General features: G+C 41.2%; 1 protein-coding gene across 3 annotated transcripts in view; it reads left to right on the top strand.

Moving 5' to 3' along the window:
* hacl1 (2-hydroxyacyl-CoA lyase 1) overlaps positions 1 to 17,008 on the top strand; it is a 120,147-nt gene extending 103,139 nt beyond the window's left edge. For 2 of the 3 annotated variants that reach the window (XM_072253632.1, XM_072253631.1), the window contains 2 exons: positions 5,982 to 6,168; positions 10,002 to 17,008. In XM_072253632.1, the coding sequence (XP_072109733.1) occupies positions 5,982 to 6,168; positions 10,002 to 10,034 (220 nt within the window). In that variant the 3' untranslated portion in view covers positions 10,035 to 17,008. Of the gene's footprint in view, positions 1 to 5,981; positions 6,169 to 10,001 lie in introns of those variants that run through there. The other variant, XM_072253633.1, reaches the window with a different exon arrangement.
* The last annotated feature ends 512 nt before the right edge of the window (positions 17,009 to 17,520 follow it).

The raw sequence follows: 17,520 nt of genomic DNA, 5'->3' as shown, positions 1-17,520 counted from the left end.
ACAACAATATGCAAACTATGCCAGATGGAAATAAGTCCAGGACCAGCCTATTGGCTCAGGGTGTCTGACCCTCCACGGGAGGAGCTGCAAAGTTCGATGGCCACAGGCAGAATCAACCTCTGATGACGCCCAGTGTTGTATCTTGGTGGAATATGGCCGGAGTCCAACTGCAAAAAGTTCAATATCTGGGCTACAAACACGTTCCTCAATCGTAATATGACCAGGATTGCACCATCCATTGTTAACCAGAACAGCAAGCCCCCAACTCCTTTACGCTTACCACTCTCAGTGCACTTTCGGTCAGCCTGAACGGTGTGGAAGCCCTCCGTGGAAAAATTTTGGTCAGGTATGTCCACGTGCAGTCCCAAGTGGAGAACTCCTTTTCTCCAGAAGTCTCTGTTGTCTCGACCCGGTCCTCTTTCCTCACCTTTTTGATCCCCCTCTGCATCCTCTGTGTGTTTTCCTCCAGATTTCAGCCGGGGTGTCCGCCGCTCTGTCCGCTAAACCGGCTGGCATAAGCGCAATCAGCTGGTCCCTGGAATAAACAACGAGATCATACTGCTGCCCCGCAAATGAGACGTGTCCGAATGTAACTATTTCCGGCGCAAAAAATCGAAATAAAACTCTGTCCACCAGCATGTTAGAGGGGGTGCAGCTTCAACGTGTTACCATGAAAAAAATACAATAAATAATGTAAGTTAAAAAAGAAAGAAGAAAAAAGTAAGAAAACTAGTCAGAACAGGGGTAACAGGCTGCATGCACGACCGACCGGCGCATGCGCACTTCTTGGGACAAAACTGGTCCTCTTGAATGTCAGAGTGATCATCTATACGTGGAGCTTAAAGAATTGGGGGAGATCTTAAATAGTTTTTTTTTGCATCTGTGTTTACAAGAGAGATGGACACAGAGTCTATAGAAATGAGGCATAACACCAACAAGGTGTATAGACTGTATACGGATTATAGAGGTGGAGGTGCTTGCTGCCTTCAGGCAAGTTAGAGTGGATAAATCCCCAGGGCCTGGCAAGGTGTTCCCTCTGTTGTATATGTAATACTTCAGTGATATTTTGAATATATTGTTTGAGTCAGAATTCTTTATTTGTTTAGATAATTCAAAATGGTTTATATGTAAAAATACGTGAATTGCATGCATCATGACACTGCCACGTGATATGTGCATGCTTCACTTAAATTAAAAAATGAAACTAAGATCTGTTCTCCTGGGCTCCCATATTTTTCTTGGAATTAGTTTTAGTTTGGAGTTACAAAACAGAATACCAGAATACCCTTGGACCCTGAGGGGGACGTGCAGAAATTGCAGGGGCCCGAGCAAAGGTATTTAGGGCGTCCTTAGCCATGGGTGGGGTGCTGGAGGTTTGGAAGATAAATTATGTTCTTCCAGTTTTAAGAAAGGGCATAAGAATAAGCCAGGAAATTGTAGGATGGTGAGCCTGACATCAATAATGGGTAAGTTATTGGAAGATACATTAAGGGACTGTCCCAAACCCAGCTGTGAAAGGAGGAGGGTTGGGCATAGGGTAGCAAACCCATCCCGTAAAAACCCAGAGCAGCAAAAGTCTCAGAGGCCTCATTCCTGGGAGAAGAAGAAGGTGGGCTATACCTGGGGACAGCTTGAAGGACTGGACCTGGAAAGAAGACACTGGCGAGCTGCTTTCGGCCTATGCCCCAGTAGGAGTGATGGGCTGAAGAAAAAAAAGAGAATTCTAAGTGACTGGATAGATAAAGTATTTGAATAGATAGGGACTGATTAGGGATAGTCAACATAGTGCATGGTAGGTTGTGTTTAACCAGTCTTAAAGTTTTTCAAGGAAGTTACCAGGAAAGTTGATGAAGGAAAGGCAGTAAATCAAGACTACATGGAATTTAACAAGGGCCTGCATGGGAGGTTGGTCAAGAAAGTTCAGTCACTTGGCATTCAGAATGAGTAGTAAAATAAATTAAATGTTGTCTTTGTGGGAGAAGTCAGAGAGAAGTAGTAGATGGTTGCCTCTCTAACTGGAAGCCTGTGACTAGTGGTGTGCCGCAGGGATCGGTGCAACGTCTGTTGTTGTTTGTCATCTTTGCCAGTGATTTGGATGATAACGTAGTTAACTGGATCAGCAAATTTGAGGGCATAGTAGATAGCAAGGAAGACTATCAAAGCTTGCAGTGGGATTTGGACCAGTTGGAAAAATGGGCTGAAAAATGGCAGGTGGAATTTAATGCAGGCAAGTTTGAGGTGTTGCAGTTTGGGAGGACAATCCTGAGTACGACTTGTGCGGTGACTGGTAGGGCACTGAGCAGTGTGTTATAACAGAGGGATCTCAGAATACATGTCCATAGTTCCTTGATAGTGGTGTCACAGGTAGCCAGGATTGTAAATAAAGCTTATGGCACATTGGCCTTCATTGAGATGTTATGTTGAAGTTGTATAAGAGATTGGTGAGGCCTAATTTGGAGTATTGTGTGCAGTTCTGGTAACCTCCCTACAGGGAAGATATAAATAAGATTAAAAAGAGTGCCAATAAAGTTTACAAGGATGTTGCTGGTACTTGAGGACATGATTTTTGGGAAAAATTGAATAGGTTAGGACTTTGTTCCCTAAAGCATAGGAGAATGAGAGGAGATTATATAGATACATACAAAATTATGAGCAATATCAATAGGGTAAATGCAAGTAGCCTTTTTCCCATGGAGGTTGGGTGAAAATAGAAGTGGAGGTCATGTGTTAAGGGTAATAAGTGAAATGTTTAAGGGAAACATGAGGGGAGAACTTCTTCACTCAGAGGGTGGTGAAAATGTGTAACAAGCTGCCAGCAGAAGTGATAGAGTGGGTTTGATTTTAATATTTAAGAGAAATTTGGATAGGTACGTGGAATGGAAGGGTATGGAGCGTTATGGTCTGGGTGCAGGTCACGTGATCAGGTAGAATAATAGTTAGGCATGGACTAGATGGGCCACATGACCTTTTTCTGTGCTTTAGTGTTCCGTAACTATAGGTAACAAAATGTAATGATAAGGGCAGTGGTCTCAGAATAGGGAAATGAGGGCATTGTGCATAAGATTTGCGACATGGACTTACAGTAGTAAGGCATTTGTCTTGATCCCAAATGAGAAACTTACTCAAAAGGTTAGAATCCATGGAATCCAGGACAAGTTGGATACAAAATTTAGTAGGTGGCGTTCGATGATGGTATATTGTTTGGTATGTACATTAATGACTTGTATATAAATGTGGAGGTATAATTATCAAGTTTGCAGATGACAGAAAAATCAGTGGTGTTGTTGACAGTAAGGAAGATAATCACAGTTTTCAGCCTACCATGTCTCTGTCAAACTGTCTATACTAATCCCATTGATTAGCCCTTGGTTCATAGCCATCAAGTGTTAGTCTTGAAAATTCTTAAATATTGAATGTCTTCCTCCACTGTGTACTCAAAGCCCTCCATTCCAGATTAAAGATATCCTTTGGCTGAAAAATTTGAACTCAGATCCACTTCCCCTCAGCATCAGCGGCTCCACAGTGGAAAAGATCAAGTTCCTTGGGGTGCAGATCTCAGACAATCTCACCTGGTCCAGGAACACCATTGAGATTGTGAAACGGGCCCAGCGGAGATTGCACTTTCTGAGGAAGCTTAAACAAGCGTCACTCCCCACTAACGTCTTAACTATATTCTACAGAGGCGTGGTTGAGAGTGTGCTGACCTTTTCCATCACAACCTGGTACTCCAGCTGCAGTGCTGTCGACAAAAAAGCCTTGCAGAGGGTGGTTAGGGGAGCAGAGAAGGTTATTGGGGTCTCCCTACCTTCTGTCCAAGACCTCTTTCAGAGTCGATGCCTCCAGAAGACACGGTACATCATTAAAGTCCCCTCACACCCTCTCCATGAACTGTTTGTTCTTCTGCCATCAGGCAAACATTACAGGAGCATCAAAACTAAAACCACAAGGCTACTAAACAGCTTCCTCCCACAGGCTGTCAGACTGTTAAATAGCTGCTCTACCTGACTCTGCTTTGGACACTTTTAACTTGCACTGGACACTTATAACTTGATTTTAACTGACGTGTGGCTGTTGTGTTTTACTATTTATTGTTATGTTTATTATTTAGTGTTGCATTTGTTATGTTATGATTGCACTGCTCCTGGGAAACGCTGTATCATTCTGCCCTGCAGAGCTGATGTATGGTTAGAATGACAATAAAGTTTTTTGACTTGAATCTTTGAATATGCTGATAAATAGGTACTTGATGATCAAAATAGATAGCTTGGTTCAAGGGACCTTTTTCTGTGCCATATGACTTATAATTCTATGATTGTAGATAGTTAATTCGTACCTATTTATGAGTCATTATTATTATGATCAGGTGTCCTTTGCTCGTCCCCTGAAACAGAACTATTTTCCAGTCTCTGTGGTGGAGCTAATTTTGCAAGGGGGTGTTTGTAATGTTATTCAGCTGTCATTCTCGCTGAAAGGTAAACTTGGAAATTTATTTTACCTGCACATATCATCTCTGCTCATGTGCAATGAATGTAAAATTCGAAAGTGTGTGATTAAGAAATATGTACCCCAGATTCCTAACAATTGCTGACAGCTGCAAGTAAACATTCCCAGCTGACCACAGAAGAGTCAGGGAATTCGGTCTTCTGCCAAAGTTTGTGCTAATGCCAATGTCCCAAACTATCCAAGACATCCTGGTAGCTTCCAACCTGATGAACACCTTATATTCCGTCTGGGTAGCCACCAACCTGATGGCATGAACATTGACATTTCAAACTTCCACTAATGCCCCACCTCCCCCTCGTACCCCATCCGTTATTTATTTTTATACACACATTCTTTTTCTCCCTCTGTCCCTCTCACTATACCCCTTGCCCATCCTCTGGATTTTTTCCCCTCTCCCTCTTTTCTTCCTCCCTAGGCCTCCTGTCCCATGATCCTCTCATATCCCTTTTGCCAATCAACTGTCTGGCTCTTGGCTTCATCCCTCCCCCTCCTGTCTTCTCCTATCATTTCGGATCTCCCCCTCCCCCATTCAAATCTCTTACTAGCTCTTCTTTCAGTTAGTCCTGACAAAGGGTCTCAGCCCGAAACGTCGACTGTACCTCTTCCTAGAGATGCTGCCTGGCCTGCTGCATTCACCAGCAACTTTTATGTGTGTTGCATCCTTCCCATTGTTTGTTTTGACTGCATTCTGACATTGCTCCTCCATGTATTTTCAGTAGTTACACTGGGAAATCAGCCTACAGGATACAGTTTTAGTAACTCCCTTCAGCTTCAGGACATTTGTGGTATTTAATAATTTAAATGAAGTAATTTACACTTAATTGTCTCTTATATTTTCAGTGTTTTTATTTTTCAGAAGTATATGTGAACCTTTAACATATATCTTCAAAGTTAAGAGTGGATTTAGAGGGTAGCTCACTGCTCCCATGAATTCTGAAACTATTATTTTACTTGAGTATCCTTAAGAAAATAATCTAGTGTTGGCAGAATTCTTTTGGGTCTCATAAACTTGAGATATAACATTGGAAGAGAGGTGAATTTTGAGTTGTGCTAGAGTTGGCACTTGGATAAATGGCCATTTTATGCTAAATGGTATGTGGTTCCTTGCCTTTTTTTAAACTGGAACATAGAAACTAAAAATACTGCTTTAAAAATAAAATTGACAAGGCTTGACCTTGTCTTCTGGTAAAAGTGCTAGGTGCCCCTGATATCTGTCTCTGTCTGTCGATATTTAAAACACATTACTGATTTCCTCAGCCATGTTACCTACTGACGATATTAAATTAAGGAACCGTCATTTGGCAGCTTCTGCCTTCTTATACCCCTTTTAAATAACTAAATTCATTTTAGCCTCTCAGGACAATTATATTAAATAATAAATTGCTTGAATTTTAAGGTTGGGTTATGTCACTGGGTACCTGTACTTAAAGAAAAGTAAATGTCTGTCTTCCTTCATTGATCTGCTTTATTTCTTTCAGAGCCCCTCCCACAAGCCTCATGCCTAATGCTCATTATGAGCAAGTGATGACTGCATTTGGGGGCGAAGGTTACTTTGTACAGACACCAGAAGAACTAAAAAAGGCAGTTGTTTTGTGTTTGGCTCAAGAGAAAATGCCGTCTCTTATTAATGTAATGATTGATCCATCATCTGACAGAAAGGCACAAGTAAGTATATCTGAAGGTGTGCATCTTGTGCCCATTAAAATGTAGATTAATCTATTAGTCATTGCGATTAGTGAAAATGAATGAGATAGTGGAAAGGACTGAAGGAGTCTTGTTCTTTGGTGTAAATGAACTCAGCCACGGTCTTGCATATTCAGTCTTTCGTCCTTTTAGTTTAACTTACAGAAGAGAAGATACCTGCAGTCTTTATCCCATTCAGTAAGCTTCCACATCCTTCCAATAATAAGGCAGCCAGAACTGAACACAATATTCCAACTGTAGTTGAATCAGAGCTACAAATTACATTATGGCTTTGAACTCAATCCCCCGACTAATTTAGGCCAACACACCATACGCTTTCTTAACAACCCTAACAACCTGCACAGTAAGTTTGAGAGATCTATAGACGTGGACCCCAAGATCCCTCTGTTCCTCTATACTGCTAAGAATCCTGCCATTAACCCTGTATTCTGCCTTCAAATTTGACTTTCCAAAGTGAATCTCTTCATACTTTTCTGGGAAGCTCCATCTCTACTTCTCAGTTGAGAGGGGGTTTGAACTCCATCTGCCACTTATAAAAGCGTATAAGATAATGAGGGACGTTGATCGTGTGGACAGCTAGAGACTTTTTCCCAGGGCTGAAATGGTTAACATGAGGGGGCATAGTTTTAAGGTGCTTGGAAATAGGTATGAAGGGATGTTAGAATAAGTTTTTCAATCAGAGTGGTGGGTGCATGGAATGCACTGCCAGCAGCGGTGGTGGAAGTGGATACAATAGGGTCTTTTAAGAGCCTCTTAGATAGATATAATAGAGGGCTATGTGGTAGGGAAATTCTAGGCAGTTTCTAGAGTAGGTTACATGGTTGGTACAACATTGTGGCTGAAGGCCTTGTAATAGACTGCTCCTTGCTTCAGTCTAAGATCCCCTCGTGTTTTAAGAAGGCAACGATAATCCCAGTGCCAAAGAAAAGCAAGGTGGCATGCCTGAATGACTATCAACCGGTGGCTCTGACATCAATCGCTATGAAGTGCTTCGTGCGATTGGTTTTGGCACACATCAACCACAGCCTACCAGTCAACCTCGACGCTTTGCAATTCACCTACCGGAGCAACAGGTCAACAGCAGATGCCATCTCTCTGGCCCTACATTCCTCCTTAGAACAGCTAGAGAATAAAGACGCATACGTAAGGCTCCTTTTCATTGACTACAGCTCTGTCTTTAATACCATCATTCCAAATAAACTGACTCCAAGCTCTGGAACTTGGGCCTTAGCACTCAGATCTGCAGCTGGATCTTCAACTTCCTCACAGACAGGACCCAGGCTGTAAAAATAGGGGATAAGCTCTCCTCTACAATCACTCTGAGCACCGGTGCCCCACAAGGCTGTGTACTCAGCCCCCTGCTGTACTCACTGTACACCCATGATTGTGTAGCCAAGTTTCCATCAAACTCAATATTTTGCTGATGACACAACAGTTGTAGGCTGTATCTCAGGTAATGATGAGTTTGAGTACAGAGAGGAAATTAAGAAACTGGTGGCATGGTGCGAAGACAATAACCTATCTTTCAACATCAGCAAGACGAAGGAATTGGTTGTTGACTTCAGAAGGAGTAGTGGACCGCACGACCCAATTTACATCGGTGGTGCGCAAGTGGAACAGGTCAAAAGCTTTAAGTTCCTCGGGGTCAATATCACAAATGATCTGACTTGGTCCAACCAAGCAGAGTTCACTGCCAAGAAGGCCCACCATCACCCTTACTTCCTGGGAAAACTAAAGAAATTTGGCCTGTCCCCTAAAACCCTCAGTAATTTTTATAGATGCACCGTAGAAAGCATTCTTCTAGGGTGCATCACAACCTGGTATGGAAGTTGTCCTGTCCAAGACCGAAAGAAGCTGCAGAAGATCGTGAACACGGCGCAGCACATCACACAAACCAATCTTCTGTCCTTGGACTCACTTTACACTGCACGCTGTCAGAGCAGTGATGCCAGGATAATCAAGAACACGACCCACCCAGCCAACACACTTTTCGTCCCTCTTCCCTCCAGAAGAAGGCTCATACGGCCAGATTTGGGAACAGCTTCTTTCCAACTGTGATAAGACTGCTGAACGGATCCTGACCTGGATCCAGACCGTACCCTCCAAATATCCGGACCTGTCTCTCGGTTTTTTTCACTACCTTACTTTCCATTTTTCTATTTTCTATTTATGATTTATAATATAAATTTTTAATATTTACTAATTTTTACTATTTTTAATATTTAATATTTGTAATCCAGAGAGCAGGAAGCGCAGAATCAAATATCGCTGAGATGATAGTACGTTCTAGTATCAATTGTTTGGTGACAATAAAGTATAAAGTATAAGTATAATTATGCTGTAAGTTTCGATGTTCTATGTTCTCAGCCCAGCTCTGCATCCTATCAGTGTCCCATTGTAACAATGGGACCTTCTACACTATCCACAACACCACAACCTTTGTGTCAACTGCAAATATATTAAACCACCCCTTCACTTCCTCATCCAAGTCATTTATAAAAATCTCAAAGGGCAGGGGTCGCAGAACAGATCTCAGCAGAACACCAGTGGTCTCCTTCCTCCAGGCAGAATACACTCCATCTGCTACCACCAGCTACCTTCTATGAGCAAGCCAATCTTGAATCCATACAGGCAAGTTTTCCTGGATCCCATGCCTCCTTACTTTCTAAATGAGCCTACCCTGGGAAACCATATCAAGCACCTTACTAAAATCCATTTTCACTCTGTCCACTGCTCTACCTTCTTCAATGTGTTCAGTCACATCCTCAAAGAATTCAGTCAGGCTCATGAGCCATGTCCTGCCCCTCACAAAGCCGTGCTGACTATCTCTAGTTAACCTATGCTTCTCCACATACTTATAAATCCTGTCTCTTAGAATCATCTCCAATAATTTGTCCACCATTGAAGTAAGACTCACTAGACTATAATTCGAAGCAGAACACCAGAATTATCCCTACTCATTTTCAAGAACAAAGGGATAACATTTGCCACACATCAATCATCTGATCATCACTGAAGGTGCAGCAAGCTCTTCCATTGCTTCCTGTAGTAACCTGGAGTAATTCCCATCCAACCCGGGGGACTTATCTATCCAAATTGGTGAAATAAATTTCTTCTGTATTTTATTTAATTTCTTTTGTCTGCACATGTAAATGGTGGGGACCATGTTGCAACAGCTTCAGTTTGTCTTTTGGTTGTAGCTCATTACTGAGATCTTTATTCAAATACCGAGGTTTGTATCTGATCAGTAACAGTGATTCAATACTGTTCTTTGATAAATCATTACCAACAGTTGAGAAAAATATTAATAGTACCACATGCTTTCAATGTTCAGTACTTTTTCTTTCTCCTGTTTTGGCCTTTCATTTTTCATTTATCTTTTACCTCAGGTTATGTTATTCACTACCCTTTATCATCATCCTTCAGCCAGTTTAACTCGCTTTCAATCTATCCCTGTCTCTATTGGATTGCAGTTCTCCCCTTTTGTTCCTCCTTGCTTTACTATCAACTTTAAATTTGTTTCATTTTCAACTTTTCCTTCTTTTGATGAGAGGTCATCAACTTGAAACTTCAGTTGCTGCTCTCTCCACAGATGCCAGCTCACTTTGAGTATTTCAGGTATTTTATTAGTTACACCACTCCTTGAACTGTAACTTCAAGAAGAAAGACTAAATATTATTGTGGAGATAAATATTTCCATAATCAACTTACTTTATGATCTATGGATATTTTGAAATTGATTGGACAAATAATCTTTCATCACTCTCAACTTTCTGTGTGTTATTTGCTTTCAGGATTTTACCTGGCTGACTCGCTCCAAAGTGTGAATTGAATGACTTGTGAAGAGGAGATGCATTTACATAGCAAGCAAAACCCCAGATTAAATCAGGCTAAGCTCCCTGAACAAGCAATTTTTTTATATCTGAGATTCTGTAAATGCAAACGTATATTAAGATATATAAAAAGGGAAGTATGCTACAAATTTTTGGGTGAACAATGTAGTCTTTGGGGTAACTGCAAGTCTGTGTCTTTGCTATTGCTTTGCTCAGGCTTCAGTGCTGGTAGTGGGTGCACTTTATTTTTTCTGGTGGGAGGAGGGGGATTGTTGCTCGCTGCCGCTTACATACGGGAGAGAGGGGAGCCGGGGTGGGACTTTGGGGTTCTAACATTTAACTGTCATTCATTCTTTGTTTTCGTAGATGGTTGCAAAGAAAAACCAATTCCGGTTATATCTATATACTACTAAAACTCTCATGCTCTGTTTGTCTGTTCGTGACCTCCAATTAGCGCAAACGGTGCATTACAGCGGCACTATTTTTGGCTAAATCGAATTAAAATGCGCGAACTTACAGTATGCAGGCAAAGTTCAGGGTTATATATTTGTATAAGATTGCTCACTCGCCAAAATCAACAGCCCCATGATCGCCCGAGAGCCGATGTCAGCCATGATGGAAACTGTGACACCAACTGGAGCAAAAGGGCAGGGCAGCTCTATTTCAAGCTGTCACTTTCTGCTAATCACCATCAGCATGTGCAGGATAGGGACAGATCTAACTGCCACCCATCAATAAGAGATAATTAAATCTTATTGTAATGACGTACTTCGAGACACCCATCAAACCCTTTGCTACAGTCAAAGGACAGCGGTGACTATATCACGTCCATTTAGGAGAGCGCCAACCACATCATCGAGATGAATCAGCATCCTGGAGGCTTTAGTGTTACAGCTTCGTTCCTTCTATCCAGCATTAGGGTAAAAAAAAATATGGTCACCCTAATTGTGCTGCGTGGAAAGAGAAGGGGAACATTATGGTCAAGAGATGATGCCAAACGTCGTCAAGAAGCGGCAAGGAGAGGGAGAGAACAAGAATCGGATGAGGCCAGGGCCGCACGACTCCAGGATCAAAGAATCAGGACAAAAAAGATGAGAGAAGAAGAGACAGAGGAGGAGAGGCATGCACGTCTCCAAAATGACAACTGGCATAGAAGGAGGAGAGATGAAGAGACAAAGGAGCTGAGAAATGCATGTCTCCAGGATCAGAGACAAAGAACAGATAGCAGAAGAGATGAAGAGACGGGGAATGACAGGGCTGCAAGTCTCTAGAATGACAAAAACAGGCACAGGAGGAGGAGAGAGGAGGAGACAAAGGAGCAGAGAAATGCACGTCTCCAGGATCAGAGACAAAGAAAAAAATAGCAGAAGAGATGAAGGGACAGCGGATGAAAGAACTGCACGTCTCCAGAATGACAACGGGAGGCACAAGGGTGGCAGATCAACCAGAAATGATGCCATCAAAAGTGTCCTTCATTAAACAAGGAGGAGCCATATTTGCCTTGCTGCGTGTCATTCTTCTTTTATAAACTGAGGTTTTCTTCTTTAATTTCCAAAGCAAAGCGATACCAATAGCATTCAGGAAAATTTAATGTTCATTCTGGTCATATCAGACTGCACTATCCTTCTCTCAAAGGGTGCCCCAATGGGTCACTCCCTTGTCTAGTATTGTATACATTTCTTTGACATTAAATGTACCTTTGAATCTTTGAAATTCTGAAACCTCGATGAAATTGAATGCTAATTTTCTTTGAGTTTAGAATTGATTCCTTTAGGTACTCATCAGCAAGGGAGATGAGGCTGAGTACAGGGCTACGGTAGGAAACTTTGTCACATGGTGTGAGCAGAATTATCTGCAGCTTAATGTGAAAAAGACTAAGGAGCTGGTGGTAGACCTGAGGAGGGCTAAGGCACCGGTGACCCCTGTTTCCATCCAGGGGGTCAGTGTGGACATGGTGGAGGATTACTAGTACTTGGGGATACGAATTGACAATAAACTGGACTGGTCAAAGAACACTGAGGCTGTCTACAAGAAGAGTCAGAGCCGTCTCTATTTCCTGAGGAGACTGAGGTCCTTTAACATCTGCCGGACGATGCTGCGGATGTTCTACGAGTCTGTGGTGGCCAGTGCGATCATGTTTGCTGTTGTGTGCTGGGGCAGCAGGCTGACCAACAGAATCAACAAATTCATTCGTAAGGCCAGTGATGTTGTGGGGATAGAACTGGACTCTCTGATGGTGGTGTCTGAAAAGAGGATGCTGTCCAAGTTGCATGCCATCTTGGACAATGTCTCCCATCCACTACATAATGTACTGGTTGTGCACAGGATTACATTCAGCCAGAGACTCATTCCACCGAGATGCAGCACAGAGTGTCATAGGAAGTCATTCCTGCCTGTGGCCATCAAACTTTACAACTCCTCCCTTGGAAGATCAGACACCCTGAGCCAATAGACTGGTCCTGGACTTATTTCCTGGCATAATTTACATATTACTATTTAATTATTTATGGTTTTATTACTATTTAATTATTTATAGTGCAACTGTAACGAAAACCAATTTCCCTCAGGATCAATGAAGTATGACTATGACTACGCCTTTCTGATGGGGTAAAATTAATTTGTTGATGCTATTTAAAATGCACATCTAAAGATATAAAGTTGGCCAGGAGTGCTGGAAAAATTAGCATTCAGTCTCATTGACAGTAACGCTGGTATCAGTAATTAGTAAATCAACAAGTAGGTAGAATGATTAAGTTGTACTAGTAGCTAAAAATATCATTATCACCAATATGAGCTACTAGTAAAATGTGTAGTTTCTGTATTTGTATCAGATGATAGTCATTTTTGTAATTTTTCTTGTTAATCTTGATTACAAAATGAGCGATAAATTATATAATATTTCAAAAATTCAAAGTACATTTATTATCAAAGTATGTATGCAGTATACAACCTTGAGGTTCATCTTCCCACAGACAGCTACGAAACAAAGAAAAACCAGGGAATCTGTTCAAAGAAAAACATCAGCCCCCCCCCCAACTCGTTTAAAGAAAACAAATGGTGCAAACAGCAAAAAAAAGAATGAAAAGCACAGAATATGAAACACAAACCCACAAAAATCATTGAAAGAGTCCAGGCATATTCAATTCAGCTCAGTTCTGTTCAATCTAGTGCTGTGTCATTCGTTATCTGCAAGCCAACCCAATCAAAATTGCACAAACAGCAACAAAAAAAGCAGTGACCCGAAGCACCATAACGTGAACTAGAGTCCAATCCACAAACCGTGTTGATTAAACCTTGCCCGAGACCCAGGATTCTGCCACCATCTTCCGATAGCATCGGGGAGAGAGAGATGAGATCAGTGAGAAATGGAGTGGTTCATGGGCTTGCACCCCATCTTCATGCTTCTCGTCCCCAAGACCACTCACCTTCTGGAACCACCGCAAAGACAGTAAAGTGCCAGATCGCTCAATCATCCTGAAAGCACATCACCAAAATGTAGACCACAGGTTTCGACAGTAGCAGAACCACATTTGAAAGAAAAAGAAGACGTAAAAGAAGTGAAAGAAATAGTTTTGTGAACTGTCTGAAGGGTGTCGCCCTTGGTCGCATTGTTTGCTGGGGCAATCTTCTTCTGGATAACTTATAAAGTCTTGTATCATATCCTGGCCTAATTTAGTTGAGAAGTTATATTTCATTGAGGTAAATAAAACTTTTTTCATTTTGCAGAGGTTCCTTTGTAATATATTTAAAGTTACCTGATGCACGTTTGAGAAATTAAGTAAAATGCAGTATATTAAATACAAGCAAGTGTACTTTCATTAACCTCTTTTGAAGAAGAAAGCTTTTAGGGATATTTAATATTTATTTCATTGGCAATTTAATCTTGAGAGTTTACATGACTCATAAAAAGGGGCCATCAATCAAGAACAGCACACACAAAATGCTGGAGCAACTCAGCAGGTCTGGCAGTGTCTATGGAAAGGTCCGAACTGTCCACTATTGATTATTTTCCATAGATGCTGCCTGACCTGCTCCAGCATCTACAGAATCTCTTATGCTTGTGGCCATCAATCAAGTTTTAGTTTTCTGTGTATAGATAGCATTGCTAGATCTATCATAGGAAAACTGACAATTACAAATGTAAACACTAGATTTAGAGCCAGTCTGTTTCTCTTCCTATTTATGGTATTTATTTTTTAAGTCACATTTTAATTAGTCTTTGGATGTCATGGGTATAAAAATAGGTGCATTGATTAAATTTTAAAATAGGATTCTAGATAATTGGAGCGAGTAAAAGGGCCAGTAATTGGGCAGGTAGTTCACATATCTCTGGTATATCTTTGACATCTATAACCTCAGGGAGGATGGTGCTAATTAGTTAAATGTAGAGTTAAAATGAGATTGAGCAAGCAAGGTGAAAAGAAACTGATGAAGCATATGAGGTTATAAAAACAAATTGTTTAATATTCCAACTATATGTAATACTGTACATCAACTGAGCATTCTAGGAGTTTAAGTCTGTTACTTGCTTGCATTTTATTTGATTTTCTGTAACTAACACTGGTGAGTCAAGATAATTGAAATTATAACTAGCAAAAAGAAAGGTCTTCAGAGCTGAAGTTCTCTTGATTTTATTCATTATTTGATGGACAATATATGTGGTCACTTTGGACTTTGAAATTTTAAAAATTAAAAAAAAATTCCAAGAAATTGCTTGATTGTACAGGCGTGTGACAGATCTGTGCAAATTAGTTTGAACTTTCAATATGGCAATGTGAGTGGAGCAAAATTGAGCAAAATCTGCACCCAAGGCTTTACATTATTTTATGACTTCATTCCCTTTGCACTGCATGCCTTACGATCCACTGATACAGGAAGTACCTTAGCATCACAGCCGAGGTATTTGCTATCTTGGCCCTCTTAATATTTTATTTGAATGAATATTAATGAAAGCAGCAGTAAAGATGTATTAAAAATGGAGTATCATACTTTGTGAATCATTATTATGTTGACCAAAAACAGGACGTACTGTTAACTATCTATTGTGCCAAAGTTAAAAATTGTTTATCCAATGTATATGAAAAAGTCATTTTGTCACCTTAACTTTATCACTGCCACTTCCTCCAACTCCTTCTATCCTGTAATATTTACGACACCAAGGGGCTATTACATTGACATTCCACTTGCACCATTCCCACAGGGACCAATCATCACTTTTGGTGGTTTTTACTGTGCGCAAAGAGTAATGTTCCATTTATTTGAGACTCCATTATGGGCATTCTAAGCTAGAAATACTAACTGCTTTAAGTCCGTCTGCACCAACACTAATGTACCTGCAGAGATCAGTATTCTGTTTTCGTTCCAGAGTAACAAATTTGAATGGCGTAAGATTTGTCAGAGGATACTAGTATTGAAATTGTATTGATAAACATGAGAAATCCTAGAATCATGTTGAACTCGTGTCGAGGTTCCAGCAGAATGTACCGGAATAAGCATTTTTTCTTGTGAATGGTTACCATTTTACTATATAGTTATTGGTGAAGTGTTTTTGAATATTCCAAGAGAATATTTTATAGGCAAGATTTTATTTTCCCAGATTTCTTTGCAGATGTGTGTTGCTACAAATTAGATAACTGAATACTATTTTTGTATTAGCATTTAGGATATAATTTCTCTGGGTCAGGGTCACTAATCAGTATCAAAGCTACAATATATTGTAAAAGTACATGTAAGGGGTTTCTTCTTTTATGTTACTGTGTAGGCTAATCAAATGGCTTCTTTGTTATGTGTTACGTACCCCGTAACTGGGTTGTCAAACCAGCAGAAATGGAACACTCATTGGAATCTGTGATTACTAGAAACTAATAAAGTTTTATTAACAAAAATAAGTAATACAGTACACTAACCGCAAGGATATAAATGTAACAGGTTAGCAATGATAGTTTACACATATAGACAGAAATAGGGTAATAGGAGTCAACCAAACTCTAGCGCAGTCTACGGGTAAAATGATCAGTCTTAAGATTCAGTCTAGTGTAGTTCGAATTAATCGCTGTTGTACCGTTGGAGAGAGAGAGAGAGTGAGAGATACAGTTGAGGCTTCAAGCAAACCTTTCGATGCCTTCTGATCCTGCTGTGGTCACCGACTGTGACCCCTCCATTCCAGATGCGACTGTTCTTCCGTGGTGAACCTGGCACCCAGGTAAGGGCGGACACACAACAGGTCCCCGCTGGTCGTACCTTTACACCCTGTGAGCCTCTGACCGATTCCCGCGAATCGGTCCTCCAAACTCCCACCAACCTGTGGGGCACAATGCTCTTTCCAGGGTCTCGTGGCGTGTGCGTCGTGCCTTAGCAAATCCGCTATTTTTATGCCCCTAATGGGGTATCACCTGTCCACTTCCTATTCTCCCAGCAGGATTGTTAATGAACAGTTCGGGTTCAAAGCAAACTGTCTGTGGCAGACGCCAACATACTGAATTATGTGTCTCTCTCTCTCGTTATCTCTCTGTTCTCTCTTATTAGCATTCTGAATGGCTCTCCGTTGGCTCTCGTTATCTCTCTCATTAACAGCATCCGTTCTGCAGCTCTGCTTGGCTTCACACATGACACCTCCACCCTTAAAAGAATTTTTACCAGGGGCAAAAATCACAGGCATGAATGCACATTATAAAATACACACTAATATACGGGTAGTCATCAGCTATTCGGCTAATACAGAGAACTTAAAATTTTAACACCTGGACAGACAATCAGCAATCACATTGTCGGTTCCTTTTACATGTTTTATCTTTATATCAAGTTCCTGTAATACCAGACTCCAACTTAACAAGCGTTTGTTTTTATCCTTCATTGTGGTCAAAATCACTAATGGATTGTGATCATTGTAAACTATCAGTGGTTTCCGTGCCGGACAAATATAAACCTCAAAATGTTGTAATGCCAAAATGATTGCCAGTAATTCCTTTTCCACAGTGGAATAATTTCTCTGATGGACATTAAACTTCTTAGAAAAATAAGCCACTGGGTGTTCAATTTCCTCTTTGTCTGTCTGCAACAGCACCGACCCGGCCGCTTCGTCACTGGCATCTGTTGCTAGGGAGAAGGGTTTTGAAAGGTCAGGCGCACTCAATACGGGGTGGTGACATAGTATCACTTTCAGACTCTCGAAGGCTTATTGACGTCGTTCCACACAAACTTCTCATTCTTCAGCAAGAACTTAGTAAGAGGGAGGGTAGTATCTGCAAAGTTATTACAAAACTTCTGATAGTACCCCAACATCCCCAAAAATCTTCTCAGGGCCCTGTTGTCCGTTGGGATGGGAACTTCAGAGATAGCCTGCACCTTAGCCTGCATCGGTGCCAGCTGCTCCTGTCCTACCACATACCCCAGATATGTGACCTTAGCGTGGCCGAACTCACTTTTCGCGAGGTTCACTGTCAGGTTGGCTTCAGACAGCCGTTTAAACAGTTTCTCTACT

Source organism: Mobula birostris, chromosome 3, assembly GCF_030028105.1.
Source record: "Mobula birostris isolate sMobBir1 chromosome 3, sMobBir1.hap1, whole genome shotgun sequence".
NCBI lineage: Eukaryota > Metazoa > Chordata > Chondrichthyes > Myliobatiformes > Myliobatidae > Mobula > Mobula birostris.
The sequence above is the reverse complement of the archived record's forward strand: the minus strand, read 5'-3'. Positions and strand labels throughout refer to the sequence as shown.